General features: G+C 45.7%; 1 protein-coding gene across 2 annotated transcripts in view; it reads left to right on the top strand.

Annotated features, from left to right (window-relative positions):
- Nucleotides 1–20,579, top strand: part of PSTPIP2 (proline-serine-threonine phosphatase interacting protein 2) — a 59,725-nt gene that overhangs the window by 37,108 nt on the left and 2,038 nt on the right. For both annotated transcript variants that reach the window (XM_080973631.1, XM_080973632.1), the window contains exons 5-13: nt 446–552; nt 3,259–3,321; nt 4,815–4,913; nt 5,305–5,350; nt 7,050–7,129; nt 11,248–11,346; nt 14,057–14,153; nt 16,073–16,151; nt 18,729–18,763. In XM_080973631.1, the coding sequence (XP_080829757.1) occupies nt 446–552; nt 3,259–3,321; nt 4,815–4,913; nt 5,305–5,350; nt 7,050–7,129; nt 11,248–11,346; nt 14,057–14,153; nt 16,073–16,151; nt 18,729–18,763 (705 nt within the window). The remainder of the gene's footprint in view (nt 1–445; nt 553–3,258; nt 3,322–4,814; nt 4,914–5,304; nt 5,351–7,049; nt 7,130–11,247; nt 11,347–14,056; nt 14,154–16,072; nt 16,152–18,728; nt 18,764–20,579) is intronic.

Below are 20,579 nucleotides of genomic sequence, written 5' to 3'. Positions count from 1 at the left end.
AAAAAATAAAGTAACGAAAACTGCAACATTCACTGTATAAAAAAAAATCACAGCGTTTTAGTCGCGTCAGATGACCTTGGGAATGTTGCTGTTGTGCTTCAGCCTCGGTTTCCCTTCTGCAAAGTGGCAGTAAAAGTGACGTTCCTTCCAGAATTGGGTGGCTAGGAGGAACAAAGCCTGCCTTTACATTTCCTCCCGGTGATTCTTTTGTTATACCGTTCCTTGCTTTCATTTTTTTTTTAAAGAATAATACTTTATTTAGAATTCAACAATAACAAAGGAAAAAACCACAGTAGTTGCTACATCAATTCATTATAATTAACCAATTTTAACAATATATAAATAGTAATAGGAAAATTGCACAACATCACTTTTAACTTACTGAAGTTTACACATATGACACTTTTATCTCTTTACCTCTTTCTTAACATATCCTTGCTTTCAGAGGTGGACAGCGTCGGGCAGAGCCACATCCAGTTGGCCCAAACGTTGCGCGAAGAGGCGAGGAAGATGGAGGACTTCCGGGAGAAGCAAAAGCTCCATCGCAAAAAGGTCAGGAGCACGAGAGGGGTTGGAGAAGGTCCTTGGAGACAGATGGGGGTGGCCGGTCCCATTTTGCCGCCTGAGGCCTGTCCCGCTTCTTCCTAGAGATACGGCATTCTGCAAAATGTTGTCACTTGGCTTCTCCGCTCGGGACAGGAAAGATGAGCGACAAGATTGGGGAAGGGGGAGGGTGGCCCAAGGTTCACGTCTGCAATAGGTCATTCATATATATATATATATATATATATATATATATATATATATATGTTGTTTAGTCATTTAGTTGTGTCCGACTCTTCATGACCCCATGGACCAGAGCACGCCAGGCACTCCTGTCTTCCACTGCCTCCTGCAGTTTGGTCAAACTCATGCTGGTAGCTTCGAGAACACTGTCCAACCATCTCGTTCTCTGTCATCACCTTCTCCTCGTGCCCTCCATCTTTCCCAACATCAGGGTCTTTTCCAGGGAGTCTTCTCTTCTCATGAGGTGGCCAAAGTATTGGAGCCTCAGCTTCAGGATCTGTCCTTCCAGTGAGCACTCAGGGCTGATTTCCTTAAGAATGGATACGTTTGATCTTCTTGCCGTCCATGGGACTCTCAAGAGTCTCCTCCAGCACCAGAATTCAAAAGCATCAATTCTTTGGCGATCAGCCTTCTTTATGGTCCAGCTCTCACTTCCATACATCACAACTGGGATAACCATAGCTATATATATATATATATGCCTGATATTTACTTCTCCAGATCCCGACAACTCAGGGAAACTATCCAGCTCAGCCGGATAAGATATAATCAGGCATGTTGGGATATGTTACTTTCAGCCATCCTAACGAGAGGTCATAAGAAATTTTGGAAGGCTGTAGCAGACTCCCCACAGACACAGGATGATTTACTGACATTGATTCCATCTTTATTCCCTCTCTTTTTAACCTTTTTCTTAACGACCTCGCGTCGTCACTAAAACAGGTGGATGCCCACAGCCCAAAACTCAATGCATTAAGCATTCCCATCCTCCTATAGGCAAATGATACGATTTTGCTTTCACGGACAAGAATTGGTTTAAAGCGATTGTTAAATTCCTGTATTGACTATCTGTCCAGAATGAAATTGTGTATGAGCTTTGATAAAAGCAAAATAATGGTTTTTGGGAATTCACACAACTAAACACAGAACCACATGCAGCCCAGGGATTGCTGAGCTCAGGCACGCAGATTGTGATGTTCAGGTACAGGTAATCTCTGCCATCTTTGGGTGCAAATAATAAATAGGCTGCCACTCCGGGGATTGAGCACACAAACACACACACCTGTGCTTCCCACTCCACCCCGCAGGAGGCAATTCCAGTTCCCTTTGTGTTTGGGAGCCCTAAAATGTGATGAACTCTGGTTCCAAGAAGAATCATAGAATCATAGAATCATAGAGTTGGAAGAGACCACAAGGGCCATCGAGTCCAACCCCCTGCCAAGCAGGAAACACCATCAGAGCACTCCTGACATATGGTTGTCAAGCCTCTGCTTAAAGACCTCCAAAGAAGGAGACTCCACCACACTCCTTGGCAGCAAATTCCACTGTCGAACAGCCCTTACTGTCAGGAAGTTCTTCCTAATGTTTAGGTGGAATCTTCTTTCTTGTAGTTTGGATCCATTGCTCCGTGCCCGCTTCTCTGGAGCAGCAGAAAACAACCTTTCTCCCTCCTCTATGGGACATCCTTTTATATATTTGAACATGGCTATCACATCACCCCTTAACCTCCTCTTCTCCAGGCTAAACATGCCCAGCTCCCTGAAGACAACAACCTCCATTCAGCACCTGAACTTCTCCACCGCTGATGGACAAGGCAGAGTTTCTTGTCTACCCATTTTAATTTCCTCATTCCTTTCACAACTGCTTCCCCCTCTCCTCTGCTAGTGGAACAAAATCCAGCCTGCACCTTAACCACATAGGGCCCAGACCAGGTGGCACAGCACAGCTTCCTTGTTTGAGGGCAATATCTTGCGTTTCTGCATTTCAAAGCTCTGGAGGAAAAGCTTTTGGTTTTGAATTTCCTTTTCGAGCTGAAAGCTTCCATAATTATACCCTCCCCACTGAAAAATGTTGGGCAGGATGCAGCTATGAATCCATTATTTTATTGCACGTATCAGTTGCTTTTTTAAAGGAACAGTGAACTCAAAGCGACTTAGCAATAAAATATTAAACTTTGGAACCAATAAAAAATAAGAACCGTAGTAGTATTGTGAAACTCTCCAAGATTAAGCCCCAAAGCCTGGCTGAAAATCCTGTCTCCTCTGACCCAAATCAACAGGGAAACTCAACTTTGGTTAAATTAAACCAAGTTTCTAGCTGCCATGGGTCTGCAAAGGGAATGAAAGAATTTCAAGTAGTACATGAAGAAGCAAAGTGAAGCTGCTGTGCTTTCGGCATGATTGAATGTCTTTTACTGGCGCTCTGCTTCGGTTATCAGGAAATACAACCCTTTAACAAACCTCAAAAATTCAGTGGAATTCAGATTCTCTGTTAGATGTCCCAATCGGAGGCCTGTAGCAAAGACATGGAAATTCAGTTTTGCAAGATGAAGCGGAAGACGTTCGCGGTAATTCCTCTCCTTGTAAAACGCGTGTGGCCTTCTATATTTAGAAAGGGGAAACGGATTTCTCTTTCCTTCCCTGTTCTGCTGAGGAGCAAAAGGCTCCACTAACCCTGGTACTCTTTCCGCAGATTGAACTCATAATGGATGCGATTCACAAAAACCGGAATCTGCAGTACAAGAAAACCCTGGAGGTGAGTTAATTCTTCTCCCCTGGTTCTTAAGATACCATGTGCCCTTGCAGATCGCCTCTCTGGCAGTCGTGTGGTGAAGCAGGTTCAGCTTCATCCGGCTAGACAAGCCTGAGTGTAGAAAGCCTCAACACGATTTGCAGAGAGAATAAAACAGTGCCTGCCTGGTCATCAAGAGGCAGGGAGTTCCAAAGATCAGTTTCTTACAAAAGCAGAGCAGGTATTATATGTGACACCTGTGGCTGCGTTGCTGCCACAAGTTAAAGCGATCCAGAGAGCATTTATGGGACAAATCGGGAGGACCTGGACAACCAACACCCTGTGTTGTGGGTGGGTACATTGGTCAGCCACAATACCCGATTGGTAGGTCCCTCAAAGCTGGGTGCAATCTGGCCAATGGGACGCAGTCTAAACGGTTCAAGGGACCTATTTATACCCATGCACGGACGCAGGTGGCGCTGTGGGTTAAACCACAGAGCCTAGGACTTGCTGATCAGAAGGTCGGCGGTTTGAATCCCCGTGACAGGGTGAGCTCCCGTTGCTCGGTCCCTGCTCCTGCCAACCTAGCAGTTCGAAAGCACGTCAGAGTTCAAGTAGATAAATAGGTACCACTCCGGCAGGAAGGTAAACGGCGTTTCCGTGCGCTGCTCTGGTTCTCCAGAAGTGGCTTAGTCATGCTGGCCACATGACCTGGAAGCTGTACGCCGGTTCCCTTGGCCAATAAAGTGAGATGAGCGCCGCAACCCCAGAGTCAGCCACGACTGGACCTAATGGTCAGGGGTCCCTTTACCTTTACTTTACGTGACCCAGTGCTTCCTCTTTTGGCGCATGCATTTGGAACACCCGCCCACCTCTCCCTACTTTTAGGGCTTTGCGCTTGCTATGCCGTCGTGTGTCGTCTGTCATTGGGACAGGGGCACGGCAGGAATTTTCCCCACTTGGCTGATTGGCTGTTGCCATTTGCGTTTCGCCTGCTGCGTAGCAAATTGTCACAACTTGTAAGGTTGCGGATAGGCTCTGGTTCAGGTGATAGGGATGGGAGAACGCTCTTGCCATCTTTATGTGAAGTGTATTCTGTTAAAGGAATCCAGGGACTCGATAGTTTGGTCAACCCCTGTGAGGGGGTTGTGCCCGTGCCAGGGGGACATTTGGGTGGTGGAGTTAGCCCATTCCCAGCTTTCCACTTATCCAGGTGTTCACCCTTGGCTGACCTATGCTCGTGTCCTGGGTCAGCGCTACCTGCATGGCAGGGAGCTAGTCGAACCAGAGCCTATGCAACCACTCACCTTCTGTAATCAATAAAGTTGTGGCCTAAATTCTGCCAAAAACCAAACCTAAAATTTGAGTCAATTATGAATTTATTTAAGGGGGAGGTTTCTGGGTCTGAACACGCAAGGCCAATCTCATAGGTAGCCTGGTCCCAAGTTGTTATGGTCTCTGTCGTAACCCTTTGATGTACATCCTTTGCAACTTGTTGCATCCTGGTTTCCCCTCAGGCCAAGAGGCTGTATGAGCAAAGGTGCCGGGACAAGGATGAGGCGGAGCAGGCTGTCCACCGGAGTGCCAACCTGGTCACGCAAAAGCAGCAGGAAAAGGTTAGGAAGGTGCAAGGGGGGTCGTGGGGAGAGGGAGCTGGGTGGGGCTGAAGTATGGCCCTAAACAAGGCCAAAAATAGGGAGATGAAAGAGGGAGGACCATAGCTCCGTGGTGGAGAGCTTTTGGTTTCTTAACAAATGTATTTTTCAACATTTTCTTTAACTCATTATATATCATTTCCCAGAAAGCCTTTATGTACCTATTTGCAGGTCCACCACATGTGGTAGAAGGTACCTTCTAAACAAAATGGAAGTTCTAGGGAAGGCTGAGGTCAGGCCCCCTTCCCTTAACCAAGATGGCGGTTGGAGACCCATCTGCCCAACTCTTCCTCACATAGCTGCTCTCCTGGCTGAATGATGATTGACCTCCTTTCTTTTGCTTCCCTTCCAGCTCTTCGTGAAGTTAGCTCAGACAAAGACAGCCCTGGAAGATTCGGGTGAGTTCACGTCGGCCGAAAAGTTGGGTTGCCAACTTTTGCACGGACCTCTGCTCCTCTGCCTTTAGGAGCAGCTTTATCTGCAGCGGCCCCTTCCAACTCTACAATTCTGTGATTTCCTTTAAATATCTGAAGGGCTGACAACATGGTGGAAGGAGCTCACTCCTTTTCTGCTGGATTCAGGTTACAAGAAAGGAGATTCCGACTGAACATCAGGAAGAACGCTCTACACAGCTGACTGTGCCCCCAAATACCCCAGTAATAAGATCATTAAGTTTGCAGATGATACAATGGTGGTTGGTTTAATTATGGCTGGAGAGGGGAAGGAAGTTGAGCAGTTGGGGGAGTGGTGCAGGAAAAACAACTTACTCCTTAACTTAAAGAAAACAAAAGAGATTATTGTGGACTTTAGGAAATGTAAATTGAATAGTCAGCCACTTATTATTGAGGGAAAGTGCATGGAACAGGTCTCTGTGTTTCGATTTCTGGTAATGGAGTTGAGAGATGACCTAACCTGGGGAGAAAACAGCAAAGACCTGATGAAGAGGTTATATTTTCTGAGAATCCTCCGGAAAAATAATCTCTCAAAGGACCTGTTGATGGCATTTTGCCATTGTACTGTGGAGAGTGTATTAACTTACGGTCTGGTGTGTGGTTTGGGAGCTGTACGGTCAGGGAAAAAACAATGCTGTCCAGGGTTGTAAAGACTGTGGAGAGAATAATTGGGTGCACTCTTCCCACCTTGGATCAAATCTATGCTTCCAGGTGCCATAAGAAAACTGCAGAGATAGTGTGGGATAGTGCGCACCCCGGAAATGAAATGATTTCTGTCACCTTCTGCCTTCTGGAAGAAGGTACAGGGTTATAAAGACTAGGACTAGCCGCCTGAGAAACAGTTTCTACCCAAATGTGATTTTGGTTTTAAACACAGTGTAAGGAGTTTGTAAGGGACGTGGGTGGCACTGTAGGTTAAACCACAGAGCCTAGTCCTTGCCGATCAGAAGGTCAGCGGTTCGAATCCCAGCGACTGGCTGCTCCTGCCAACCTAGCAGTTCAAAAGCACGTCAAAGCGCAAGTAGATAAATAGGTACAGCTCCAGCGGGAAGGTAAACGGCATTTCCGTGCACTGCTCTGGTTCGCCAGAAGCGGCTTAGTCATGCTGGCCACATGACCCGGAAGCTGTACGCCGGCTCCCTCGGCCAATAAAGCGAGATGAGCGCCACAACCCCAGAGTTGGCCACGACTGGATCTAATGGTCAGGGGTCCCTTTACCTTTAAGGAGTCTGTATGGGAGTATATTGTATTTAAAAATGGGGTATCAGAGTTTTTAGGGGGCTAACCAGGTTGGGATAGCTGGGATAGCAGGCTTGATGGGTTTTGAATGTCTTATGTAGATTTTTCAATTTCATTGTTCTGTGTGGAACAATAACAATAAAGATTATCGTATCGTAACTTTCTGACGGAAAGAGCCGTTCGGTGGTAGAATGAAGTCCCATGGAAGATGGTGGACTCTCCTTCCTTGGAGGTCTTCAAACCGAGGTTGGATGGCCAACCGTCAGAGCTTCTATAGCTCTGATTCTTGCGCTGCCAGTGGGGTTGAACTTGACCCTTGAGGTCCCTTTCCAGTTCTACAATTCTGTGTTTGGCCCCTTTTCTCTTGACGTGACTGGATTTATCTTTCTTATTTCTCCAACTGCAGACAGGGTGTATCAGACGAACGTTGGTGCCCTGGAGAAGATCAGGGAAGAATGGAAGAATGAGCATGTCAAGGCGTGTGAGGTAAATCCAAATATATCAAAGGTTTGGCTGCCTCTTATGGGAAAGATAAGGTGAAATAGTGAAACCAGTAGAATTGGAAATAAACCTCATAACGGGAAAGATTAAGAAAAGTGATGGGTACTGAAAATAATATGAAACTAATATAACTAACAGTAGTTGTAAATGAATACAGACAGACAACAAGAATTGTATAAACACGAGGATTTATTTGTTAATGGATACACTGTGAGCAAAATATGGAAAATGAATAACAATATCCAAAATGGAAGAAAATAATGCGATAAAATTATATGTGACATAAAAAACCAGAAGCAGGAAGGAGGGAAGTCAGCTCTGAAGAGCAAGTATAAATGCAAAATGTAAAATGTGTATGTGGAGTATCTAATTGAAAAACTAATAAAGATTATTTCGGGAAAAAATGGTTTGGCTGCCTCTCCTGAGGCGACAGGATGCTGGGGCAGGCAGTACAGTGGTACCTCGGGTTAAGTACTTAATTCGTTCCGGAGGTCTGTACTTAACCTGAAACTGTTCTTAACCTGAAGCACCACTTTAGCTAATGGGGCCTCCTGCTGCCGCCGCGCTGCTAGAGCCCGATTTCTGTTCTTATCCTGAAGCAAAGCTCTTAACCTGAAGCACTATTTCTGGGTTAGCGGAGTCTGTAACCTGAAGCGTATGTAACCCGAGGTACCACTGTATAGCTCAGAGAGTGTTGTCGTCATAGAAATGTTTTGTTCAATTCACCTCACTGGTGTTTTTGACCGATTGGCATATGTCCTCGAAACCTTGATAACGTCTCTTCCTTGCCTGGTGTGTCTGTGGAGAAACTAGGATACTGTTTTTTGCCCTGGCCACTATTTGCCCTGGCCCCTGGCATGCGGCCCCTGCAAGAATTCCTAGAAGGGAATGTGGCCCTTGGGTCTTAAAAGAGGCTCGCCGCGCTTGTAAGAAGGGGTGTCTGCCACTAGCTGCTAGTCCCCCCCTAAAAAAGCTGTGTGTGTGGAACTGAATGTGGCCCCTGGAAGGGCACTCGCAAGGAGATGTGGCCCTCAGCCTGCAAAAAAAGTTCCCCTGCCCCCTTATGCCAAATACTGGGTTCTGGGTTCAAATTCTGAACACTTTATGTCGAAAAGAAATAGGGCGGAGGAATCCAGATTAGCTAGTAGCAGCCAAAAGACAGAAATAAGTTTGTAGAGGAAACTTCATCCCTCGCCTTTGAACGTTGTATGTTTTGGATTGCCCTTTGGGTGTGCGTACGTGTAACAAAACAGAGGATTGCCAGTCACTTCCTCAAGCGGGTGAGGTTTCTTTGAAAAGCTGCAGGGAGGAGACCCACCCTGCCCCACGGAAAAGGGGGCAGCCCACAAGTAAAGCCAGAGTGTTGCAAGAAAACCATTTGCTGGGCAGGGATTGCTTTTTAGATGGCCTTGTGTTCTCGAAAGCATCTCGAATATCTGCATTCTTTCTTGGGGAACCGGAAATAGTGTTAAGATTATTGCATTTAAAGTACCGTATTTTTCGCTCTATAAGACGCACCAGACCATAAGACGCACCTAATTTTTGGAGGAGGAAAAGAAGAAAAAAAATATTCTGAATCTCAGAAGCCAGAACAACAAGAGGGATCGCTGCACAATGAAATCAGTGATCCCTCTTGTTGTTCTGGCTTCTGGGATAACTGCGCAGCCTGCATTCGCTCCATAAGACGCACACACATTTCCCCTTACTTTTTAGGAGAGAAAAAGTGAGTCTTATAGAGCAAAAAATACGGTATGTGTAGCTGTCGTTTCCCTTTTTTTAAGGGAAATTCCCTTATTCCGAATAGGATTCCTCACAAGAAAAGGGAAAAGTTGACAGCTATGCTTCAGAGATGCAGGCAGGATTTAGAACAAAATGTTTTCAAGAATGGGGCTCTTTTCAGATATTTAGGTGCATGCAACACTGGCCAGGGCTGATGGGAGTTGTAGTTCAATAACAGAGTGCCAGGGTGAGGTAGACTGTCACAGCATGATTTTTTTGTGTGGGGGGAGTGTTATGTACTTTTATTTAGAATGCCTGACCAGAGCCCCCAGTTTCTCATGTTCAGACTCTGTTCTGGCTTTTCAGTCAGCCTCAGCGTATGAAAAAGAACTGGATTTCAAGAGTATAAATTGATGGCTCGCTTTGCCAGTTCTAATCAGATTGAAAACTTGGCAGCGGTTTTATAGAGCTGCTTTGGCGTAGGACTTACTGTGCTGGACTAAGATCCGGGAGACCAAGGTTATGTAACATACATAATTTTATTTGTATGTACCTTTCTACAGTTCAGACCATGCACAAGGCAGCTTACATCATGGAAGAAGACCAAATAATAATAATAATAATAATAATAATAATAATAATTTATTATTTATACCCCGCCCATCTGGCTGGGCTTCCCCAGCCACTCTGGGCGGCTTCCAACAAAATATTAAAATACCGTAATGCATCAAACATTAAAAGCTTCCCTAAACAGGGCTGCCTTCAGAGGTCTTCTAAAAGTCTGGTAGTTGTTGTTTTCTTTGACATCTGGTGGAAGGGCGTTCCACAGGGCGGGTGCCACTACCAAGAAGGCCCTGTGTCTGGTTCCCTGTAACTTGGCTTCTCGCAGTGAGGGAACCGCCAGAAGGCCCTCGGCGCTGGACCTCAGTGTCCGGGCAGAACGATGGGGGTAGAGACGCTCCTTCAGATATACTGGACCAAGGCCGATTAGGGCTTTAAAGGTCAGCACCAATACTTTGAATTGTGCTCGGAAGCGTCAGTGTACAACCTGTATTGTCAGTGTACAACCTGTGTACAATGAAATTAACTGAGCCTCCCTCCCCCCCACAAACACTCAATCTCATTGCACTCTGTGTGCTTGTCGCACAACACACCAACCCTGAAATTCAATTGAACTATATTTTTTTTCTGTTCAGCAGCCTAACAGCCCGTGGATAGAAACTGATTTTTAGCCTGTTGGTACGACTTATTATACTTCTATATCTCCTGCCCAAGGGTAGAAGATTAAAGAGGTGCTGGCCAGGGTGTGAATCATCCCTGAGAATTTTTCTCGCTCTCCTAAGGCAACGATCCCTTGCGATGTCATCTAGCGGGCTCAGGGGACAGCCCATGATATCATGTGCTGTATTCACCACCCTCTGTAGAGACTTTCTGTCCAGCCAACATACCACACTGTAATACAATATGAAAGGACACTTTCTATTGTGTACTGGTTGAAGGAGGTCATAAATTGTTGTTTAACATTGTTCTTTCATAAGACCCTGATTGCAAAAGTAGTAAATAGATCATCAAAAAATGCACAGCCAAACTGAACAATTTCTACATAAATTGTTAAGATCTAAAATAAAGATTTTTAAAAATGATATCAAAAGCGCAAAACAACACCCCAGTCCAAGAGTCTTAGCTTTTGTAGCTGGAGTCAGTCCAGGCCCTTGCGGGACAGAAATGTAAGGAAGAACGTTATATCTGTAATGATATGGTAACAGACAATCCCAACAATGGCTGTGTGTGGGTGTTGAGGAACATTCCTAAAAACAATGACAGGTGGAGTGTGTTGCTTATGTCACAGTGAATTTTTTAAAGCGTTATAGTTATTTTGACAAATAATAAACAAACAGGCGGTGTGGGTGGGGCCTGTTCAGAATCTAGCCTTCGTACTTCATTGTCTCTTCTTTGCTATCTCTGAGTACACAGTATTATTGGTTGTGTTAATTAAATGCTATCTTGCAATTCCTGCGCTTGCACTAGTGTGTAGTGTGTTACACAGCACCTTTTGCACGGGGACCTTGATGCCCCAGGGATGACGAACATCACAGGCTGCACCTTCCCAGATGTTTGCACAATTTTGGGATTGCTTTTGAAAAGTTAGATTGACAACTTTCTGCTGTTTCTCAAGTCCGATGCTGATGGTTTCATTTGCTGATGTTTTCTAAAGGTGGGGTTTCTTTGGCGGGGGTTTAGTTTCGTTATTATTATCCGTGCTTAAGGTTATAATTACTCCCAACGAAGGAAAAAAGACCAAAGCAAGCTTCTTTCCAAAGGAATTAGATGCTGATATTTTGCCTCTGCACTCAGCCTTGTCCTCCGCCTCTCTCCCCCTACAGTTCTTTGAGAGCCAAGAGACCGAAAGGATAAACTATTTCCGGAATGCTCTGTGGCTCCACGTCAACCAGCTCTCTCAGGAATGTGTCAAGAATGACGAGGTATGTAGAGGACCGCATTGTTTGCATTCTCCAGGACAGGGGCTGAAGACCAAGAACAGCTCCCTTCAGCCCCGGCCAGCATGAACAATGGTCAGGTTCGATGGGGCCTGGAGTCCTTCAACATCTGGGGGACCACTTAACTCTGGAGATCACAAACGTACATCTCCTGCTTCCTGTGACCCTCACTGTTTAGTGCCAATAAGTTTGGTTTTTTTAATGGATAGAGACAGAGGCGTTGGTGGGAAGTAGAACTCAATGGACTGGCAGGGACTGAGAGAACCTGAATTTGCCCCCCCGATGATTTTGTTCCCTCTCAGAAAGATTGACTTCTTGTGGCGTAACAGAAGAGAAGTCACTTTCAAAGATGAGGTGGTGTTCCCTCTTTCTTCCCGAGCCCTTGTCAGAATATTTCTTTGGAACCACTGGGATAATAATAATAATAATAATAATAATAATTTATTACTTATACCCTGCCCATCTGGCCAGGCCTCCCCAGTCACTCTGGGTGGCTTCCAACAGGATATTAAAAACACGATAAAACATCAAACATTAAAAACTTCCCTAAACAGGGCTGCCTTCAAATGTCTTCTAAAAGTCAGATAGTTGTTTATTTCCTTGACATCTGAAGGCAGGGCATTCCGCAGGGAGGGTGCCACTACCGAGAAGGCCCTTTGCCTGGTCCCCTGTAACCTCACTTCTCGCAGGGAGGGAACCGCCAAAAGGCCCTCGGAACTGTACCTCAGTGTCCGGGCAAAACGACGGGGTGGAGATGCTCCTTCAGGTATACAGGACCGAGGCTGTTTAGGGCTTTAAAGGTCAGCACTTTGAATTGTGCTTGGAAACGTACTGGGAGCCAATGCAGGTCTTTCAAGAGTGGTGTTATATGGTCTCGGCGGCCGCTCCCAGTCACCAGTCTAGCTGCTGCATTCTGCATTAGTTGTAGTTTCCGGGTCACCTTCAAAGGTAGCCCCACGTAGAGCGCATTGCAGTAGTCCAAGCGAGAGATAACCAGAGCAGGGGTCTGCAAGCTTTTTGGGGGGTGGGCCAGTTCACCGCACCACAAACCTCCTGGTGGGCTGGAGTGCATGTATGCGCACACATGCGCACACGGCAGAGGGGGCTTCTCTCCCCCCTCCCCCAGCCCCTCCCATCCCCCTGCCTACCTAAGGTGCTGCCGAGAGGCAGAGATTACAAACTCAAACTCATAAGAATATGTATAACACAATAATTCGTTACAGAATTAGAAATAAGAATTTATGGATAGAGATGAGATCATGTTAGTCCATAGTCAGATTCGACGTGAACGTCTTAGTTTCAATCATTGATCAGAAGTCAGAAGTCAGTTATTTGAGTTTGTAATCCTTGTCAGAATACAAGAATAGTTTTTGTTACAATCGACTATTGATTTGTGAGTAGGGACCACTCCCACTACTGAAACTTACATTGGCCTGAGTTCTTGGTGTGCTTTTTTCTTGGGATATTTAATAACAAGAACTCCAACTTATTTAACGAGAGGCAGAGGCTGGTGGCGTCAGCATCAGAGGAGGAGCAAGCAGCCCAAAAGGGCTGCTTTCCGGCTGCTCGTTCCTCCTCCAATGACGACAACAGCCTCTGCCGCTCGCAAGGGCAGGCACAGGAGCCACGCTTGGCAGAGCAATGGCGGCGGCAGCGGCAGCGGCAAGCAGCTTGCTCCGACGAGGGGCTGCTGAAAATGCGCTCGGACAGCTCAGCCCAGCCCCCTTCCTCCTCTTGGCCACACGCAGCCGCCGCTTGCCATTGGCCAGGGCTTCAAACCTTAGTAGGCGATTGGCTGGCAATTTGCTACATCAGGAGGAGGAGGGAGGAGGTTCCGCTGCAATGAGGGAGAGGGGGGGAAATGTTGGTGGGGGGAAAAATTGTGTCCGCACCACGAAAAAGAAAACCACAGATTCCCCTCGCCACTCCCAGTCACCAGTCTAGCTGCCGCATTCTGGATTAATTGCAGTTTCCAAGTCACCTTCAAAGGCAGCCCCATGTAGAGTGCATTGCAGTAGTCCAAGCAGGAGATAACTAGAGCATGCACCACTCTGGCGAGACAGTCTGCAGGCAGGTAGGTGTAATGAGTGTGGGGTCGCTCGTGCGTAAGTTACCGCCACTCCTGGCTATGTTGCCTTGTTAAACCTTTCTGTCTGGACAGCCCTTCACTTCGTGGCTGCCTCAGTCGCTAGCAGAATCCATCAGTGGGCGTTTCTTAAACCTTTTCCAGCATAAAAGCTGTTTGACGCCAAGTCTCCTCCTACTCTCCCTGTGCGGAAGTCTTCTGCGCAGGGAGGGCGTGGGTAGCGGAGGACCCGTGCTCTCCCCGCTGGTGTCCGGCGAAGAGTCCTGGAGCCCTCTCGCCGATTCCCCCATCTGCCCCCCTTTATCCCTGGTGTTGCGCTGATTTCCTTCCCCATCTGCTGAGCTGCCTCTCTCCCTGCTGGGTCCTTCTCCAGCATCATTTGGGAGCCTTCCCTCCGCCTCTAGCTCCGATGTCAGTTCCCTGACAGTAGGGTTTCAGCCTACCCACCAGATGGAGCTGGTAAACAGCTGCCCTGGACACAGAATTGACCTGCGCCTCCATGGACAGCTGTGAGTCCAGAATGACTTCCAGGCTGCGCACCTGGTCCTTCAGGGGCACAGTTACCCCATTCAGGACCAGGGATGATTCCTTCTGTTTTGCACCTTGCAGAACTACGAGGAGATACGCAAGAGCCTTGAGCAGTGCAGCATCGAGAAGGACATCGAGTTTTTTGTGAATGCCCGCAAAACAGGCACTGTCCCACCAAGTAAGTGGACCCATCTCAGATTCTGGAAGCGCACAGAACATCACAGCAGTGGGTGAACCATGTCCCTTTTTGGTATCCGTTTTTTCTGTAAAGAGAAAGAGGGGGAATGTCACTATGTGTGGGTCAAAAAGTTGCATGCTGTGGTACCGACTCCTCCTTGACTGGGAAGTTAAGGAGGAGGAGGTCACGGATGCCATGATAAAGTGGTCGCAATACTTTGGGTACACAATAACCATGAAGCAATGGGAAAACCTGTGGAAAATAAACTGGAAATTTACGGTTTGTTACACTTTGAGAGAGAATTTACTTAAAATGCAACGTCGGTGGTATCTAACTCCCTGGAAACATTCTAAGATGTACAAAAGCGTCTCAGGTAATTGTTGGAGGTGTAAAGAAAAGCCAGGTACTTTATTCCACATGTGGTGGCAGTGTAAAGAAATTAAGGTCTTTTGGGAGTGCGTCCATATAGAATTTGAAAAAAATGCTTAAAATGTCCTTTAATAGAAAACCAGAAGCTTTCCTTTTTGGGAATCACAGATTCAGATATTCCCAAAAAGGTAACAGAGATCTTTTTATATGCCACGGTTCGCAGCAAGAGTTCTCATTGCGGCAGATTGGAAGAGTGACAAAGTTCCGTCAAGATTAGAATGGATTCAAAAATTGGTGGAATATGCGGAACTAGATAGTATGTCAGAAAAAACAAAAAAACCCCACCAAACTGAAACAGGCATTTATTTCAAAATGGAAAGTCTTTAAAATCTATTTGAAAAATAGCAATTGTAGTTTAAGGTCATTTGCAGCATTCAAATAATTTCAGTAGTCATTTCGAGAATGATGTAAAATCTAAGAATGGATTAAAGATTATTAAATTATAAAAAAAAACTTGTTATGTAACGGCAGTGAACAAATAATGAGAATTTGAAAAAAGGAATAGACAGGCAGTCTGGTCGATAGAAAAAGACCATTTTTATTTTAAGGTTTAGAGAATACTAGTTGATGTATCTTTTTTTTTCTTTGTTGTCTTGTGGTGATGGATATTTGCTTTCCTTTTTCTGTATGGTATGTGTCAGGGAACTGCCATCAGTGCCGGAGGGAGAGAGCAAAATCCAGAGGGGTTCCGGAGAGCGTCCCGGGATTGGGAGAGGCAGCCCATCCTCTGGGGAAGAGAATCAGTGTAGCACCAGTGGAGAAGGGGGGCAGATGGGGGAAGCGGCGAGGCGGTCTCATGACTCCTTGCTGGGGACGAGCGGGGAGAGTAGAGGTCCTCCGCTGCCTACGCCCTCCTTGCGCAGAAGGCTTTCGCGCAGAGAGAGTAGGAGGCGACTAGGCGTCAAAGAGCTTCTTTGCTGGAAGAAGTTCAAGAAACGCCCACTGACGGATTCTGCCAGCGATTGAGACAGCCACGGGTGAGTGGCTGTCCGGACAGAAAAGGTTCACTCAGGCAATCCAGCCAGGTGTTTGCACTGGCTTACGCACGAGCAACCCCTAGAACCATTACAGTATGTTAAAGTGAATGATAACAATAATATTTTCTTTTTTAAAAAAAGGTTGCACTCAGGGTGGGGGAAGGGTTGTGTCTGGGTGTTCCTCCCAGCATGTTCTACTCCCCAGCTGTAACAATTCTAGTGGCTTTCCTATCCAAAATTTGGCCAAGAAGCAAGTGGCTTTTGCCAATGGTTCTTCAGCCTGTTTTACAAAACAATTACAGATAGGTAGCCATGTTGGTCTGCCATAGTCAAAAAAAAAAAAAAAAAAAAAAAAAAAAAAAGCACGTATCTGAAGAAGTGTGCTTGCACACGAAAGCTCATACCAAGAACTAACTTAGTTGGTCTTAAAGGTGCTACTGGAAGGATTTTTTTTATTTTTACAAAACAATGTCCGCTTTGCAATCTGCCTGCTCTCCCTTCCGCTCTCTGCAGATCCAGTGGTCTATGAAAACTATTACAACACTCAGAAGAATGCAGCGCCAGGGAGAAATCAAGCCCCAGCCCCCGGGAGGTAAGGATAAAGGAGGGAATCGCAAGTTAACTAATTGATTAAGTTGCATCAGGGGATGCCAATGTGGCGGCAGTCATCGCAGTCATTTTGGTGGTGTGCTGCCTTTGCGCAAATGGAGCAACTTGCAGCCGAGAAAACGGGAACACATCTCAAAACCAACTGTCCTAAGAACAGTTTCATAAGAGTGCATAAAACAGCAGCTTAATAGCTAATGTAGGGTAAAGGTAAAGGGACCCCTGACCATTAGGTCCAGTCATGACCGACTCTGGGGTTGCGGCGCTCATCCCGCTTTATTGGCCGAAGGAGCCAGCATACAGCTTCCAGGTCATGTGGCCAGCATGACTAAGCTGCTTCTGGCAAACCAGAGCAGCGCACGGAAATGCCGTTTACCTTCCCGCCAGAGCAGTACCTCCTTGCACTTTGACGTGCTTTCGAACTGCTAGGTTGGCAGGAGCAGGGACCGAGCAACGGGAGCTCACCCCGTCACGGGGATTCGAACCGCCAACCTTCTGATCGGCAAGTCCTAGGCTCTGTGGTTTAACCCACAGCGACACCCACGTCCCAATAGCTAAAGTAGCAACATGCAAAAAAACCAAACAAACCTTCAACCTTTCAGTAGTATAAATATAAGATGGTATTAATGGCATTGCACCTCCTGGCATTAATAATAATAATAATAATAATAATAATAATAATAATAATTTATTATTTGTACCCTGCCCACCTGGCTGGGTTTCCCCAGCCACTCCGGGCGGCTTCCAACAAAGATTTAAAATACATGAAAATGACACACATTAAAAACTTCCCTGAACAGGGCTGCCTTCAGATGTCTTCTAAATGTCAGGTAGTTGTTTATCTCTTTGACATCTGATGGGAGGGCGTTCCATAGGGAGGGTGCTACCACCGAGAAGGCCCTCTGCCTGGTTCCCTGTAGCTTTGCTTCTCGCAATGAGGGAACCGCCAGAAGGCCCTCAGCGCTGGACCTCAGTGTCCGGGCAGAGCGATGGGGGTGGAGATGCTCCTTCACGTATACTGGAGCTTCATGGTTTCACTAGTGCAGACTGTCTGTTACTGGGTTAACATGCAGGTGTGATTATGGATCAATTTTATAGTTGTAAACCGCTTAGAAGGCTTTTTGACATATGAGTGGAACAACAACAACAACCCTAAAAGCTGAATTCTATTAAATATTTTAATAAACCTCTAGGTTAGATTACTGCAACACATTATATGTAGGGCTGCCTCTGAAGATGGTTTGGAAACTTCAGCTAGAGCAGAATTCAGTGGCCAGGTTGCTCACCAGAGCAAGACGGTTTGAGCATATTATACCGATCGTGGCTTGACTGCACTGGCTGCCAGTTAGCTTCTGGGCCCAATTCAAAGTGCTGGTTTTGACCTATAAAAACTTAGACAGCTCAGGACCTCAATATCTCAAGGACTGCCTCTGAACCAACCCAGACCCTGCAATCATCATCCGAGGCCTTTTCTGCAGTGGCTCCCCATTTGTGGAACTCTCTCCCCAGGGAGGCACACTTGCTACCTTCACTGAATATATTTAGGCGCCAGCCCTCAACAAGTAGGACTCAGCCACTTGAAGACGTCATCCAGGTTGTCAAGAAATAATTCTCATTGCTGGTCCCTCTCCCTGCAGTATTTTCAAAGCGACTCAGCAGAAAACTGTCTAAAAGCCAAAAAGAAGAAGAAAAGCCTCTGTCTGTAATGGGAGGTTTTTCCTTCAGCTCCTCATAAGCTTCCATGAAACTTCCATGAAGGATAAGAGACTACTGTGGAACTTCTTGCAGGTTAGGGACATGGAGAAGAGAGGTTGTTGTCTTACACACTGACATGCTGAAGGGGCACCTTTCAATAGCATGGTCTTGGGCGCCTTTAAGATGCTCAGAGCGGGTTTGGTTGTGACTTGACAGCTGCCCGGAAAAGTGGCCTTGGATCCATGAGCCGAAAAACACAGGAAAAGAACCATCCATCCTCCTCCTGTTCTTCCTCCCTTCCTCCCGTGTGTGTTGGTTCACGAGCAGAACAAACACCCCTGTTCAAGAATCGGCACTTCCAGTTGGACAAAAACGATTCCGGGCAACGCAAGGATTTGTTTACAGGTGGATTGCTTCGTCACGTTCACAGAGTGCCCCGTGGAAGTTCATTTCCACCCATTTTCTGGCTAGGAGGGGTGGTGTTGATAATTTCCACTGGGGTTAACTGAAACGAGGCTATCTCCTCCCTCTCCCATATCTCCCGTTTGGCAAGACAGCAACTAAGAAACAGCACACCTGCTGCTCCTGTAGCTCTGCTCAAGAAATTTACTCCAGAGTCCAGACCCATCAGAAGCCATTTGTCCTTCAGTTTAGGTGCCAGGCAAAAACTTCCCTCTTCTCCCAGGCTTTTGGCTAATTAAATAATCTATGGCCTTTTTAAACTGTGTATGTGTGTGCGTGTTATTGTTTGCTTTGTTACCGTGTTTTGTATTTTTATACCACAAACCTCTCTGTGATCCTAAAATGAAGGGCTGTATAAAAATTCAACAAATGAAAAAATAAATGATTTTTTCTTCTCTCTCGGCAGGAGGCCAAAGCTACCTATTCCTTCCAGCGGGCCATGTAAGTAACCCGAAGTTTTCTTCCAAACCAGCTGCATTTTTTTGAGAATTTTGCTGCTGATGCTTTTTATGTTGAGAGGGGGGAGCCGACACAGATGCCCACCATCTTGCTCTGCCCTGAAACTCTGGGAATTCCTGTAGTATGATGGTGCTGTAAATTCTCTGGTCGCCTCCAGACTATCAGTATTTTCGGGGAGAGATTGAAGTGCATACCAGAAAATTTAGGTTTGCTCGCACACTTTAATCTGTCACCCATGTGCAACAAACTCGCTTTCTTTTAAGGTTTAGAAATTGATGGGGAGATTCACTGAAAAAATGTGAGATGAGCTAATGTTTACTGGGAAGATGTGATGCAAGCAAGTCAAGATGAATTCAGGACCATTGCTATTTTTTCGTATAACCTCCCTGCAAGGAAATCCCAACAAATGCTCAGTAATGACCGGACAGAGCCGAACCCAGTGATTCCCAAAGTTTTTGGAGCCACCACTTTCTTTCTTTCTTTTTTTTTTAAAATGATTTTTATTACTTTTTTAACATTTCCAACACAATACTTCAAAAAAACAACAAAAAACAAAACAAAAAAACAATGCAAATACAATACAAAAACGCTACATGGACTAAAAAAACAAACAAAAACAAGCAAAAACAGTTTAAAAACACCTCAAACATTTTCAATATCTTATATTTCATTCACTTATTTCCAGCGACCTCCTCCCGCCTCCCTTTTTGTATTCCACTTCTATTATTTGTTTCAGCAATTCCTTTCCATCTTACTCTGTTTTCTGTTCTATAATTATCTTAAACATTCTTGTCATACTTTTCCTTTAATTTTCTATTAATCTATTTATACCTAATTCCTTATGACATTTCTGCTAAAGCCATATAATTTCCTTCCAACATTTTTCTAACATTCCTTAATTTTACAATATCTCTATAAATGGTCTTTAAACTTTTTCCAATCTTCTTCCACCGACTCTTCACCCTGGTCTCGGATCTTGCCAGTCATTTCCGCCAATTCCATATAGTCCATCAATTTCATCTGCCATTGTCCAACGCTTCAATGTTTTCAAAAAGCAACCATTCTCTCAACCAGCAAAAAGCAGATGGTTCGCAGCAAAATTTAAAGGTCTGGCAGGGCAGGTCCTCCTCCTTCTTTGGCATCCATCAATATCTTAAGTTTTACTCGAGGCTTCCTGCCCTGCCAAACAACTCTAGGAGCATCCCTCTGCCACCTCCTGAAACCCTCCATCCCATCCAGAGCTTGCAGTGTTTGAAACAAAAGCAGCATCCTCAACAACACAGCAGCCCTCATCCCCACCACAATAACTCGGCCCAACAGTGACAACTTCTGATTTGTCCATATTTCCAAATCCCCCTTCTCTTCAATCCAACATCCTTCACAGTTATCCTTAAGCAGATTCACATTTTTGGCAGTCATACTAACCCCCAAATACCTCTCTTTCTCAACCAATGTTAGTATCGCCTCCTGAAACTCTGTCAAGCCCTCCCTCTGGAGCCACCACTTTCTTTGTTTCATAAACTCATCTCCAATTCCCTCTACCCAACTCTATAAAAAGCACTGCTTAAAATAGTGGTTTGCCCAGCCCACTGAAATATACTCGAAGTCGAGTGTGGATTTCATGCTCTTTATTCAGCTCATAGTAGTGAGGAGGAATGGATGTTCCCCCACAATATCTGCTTTATATACATTATTTACACAATGGGCCCCATGTGATTGGCTAATTCCGGGATTCTCCTGTAGACCGATCAGGCTGCGGATTCACTTCCACCTGGAGTTGGATTGGGTGGCTCCTGTG

Source organism: Podarcis pityusensis, assembly GCF_964106645.2.
Source record: "Podarcis pityusensis genome assembly, chromosome: 11".
Classification (NCBI taxonomy): Eukaryota; Metazoa; Chordata; class Lepidosauria; order Squamata; family Lacertidae; genus Podarcis; species Podarcis pityusensis.
Note: the sequence above shows the minus strand (reverse complement) of the source record. Positions and strands in the feature narration are given on the sequence as shown.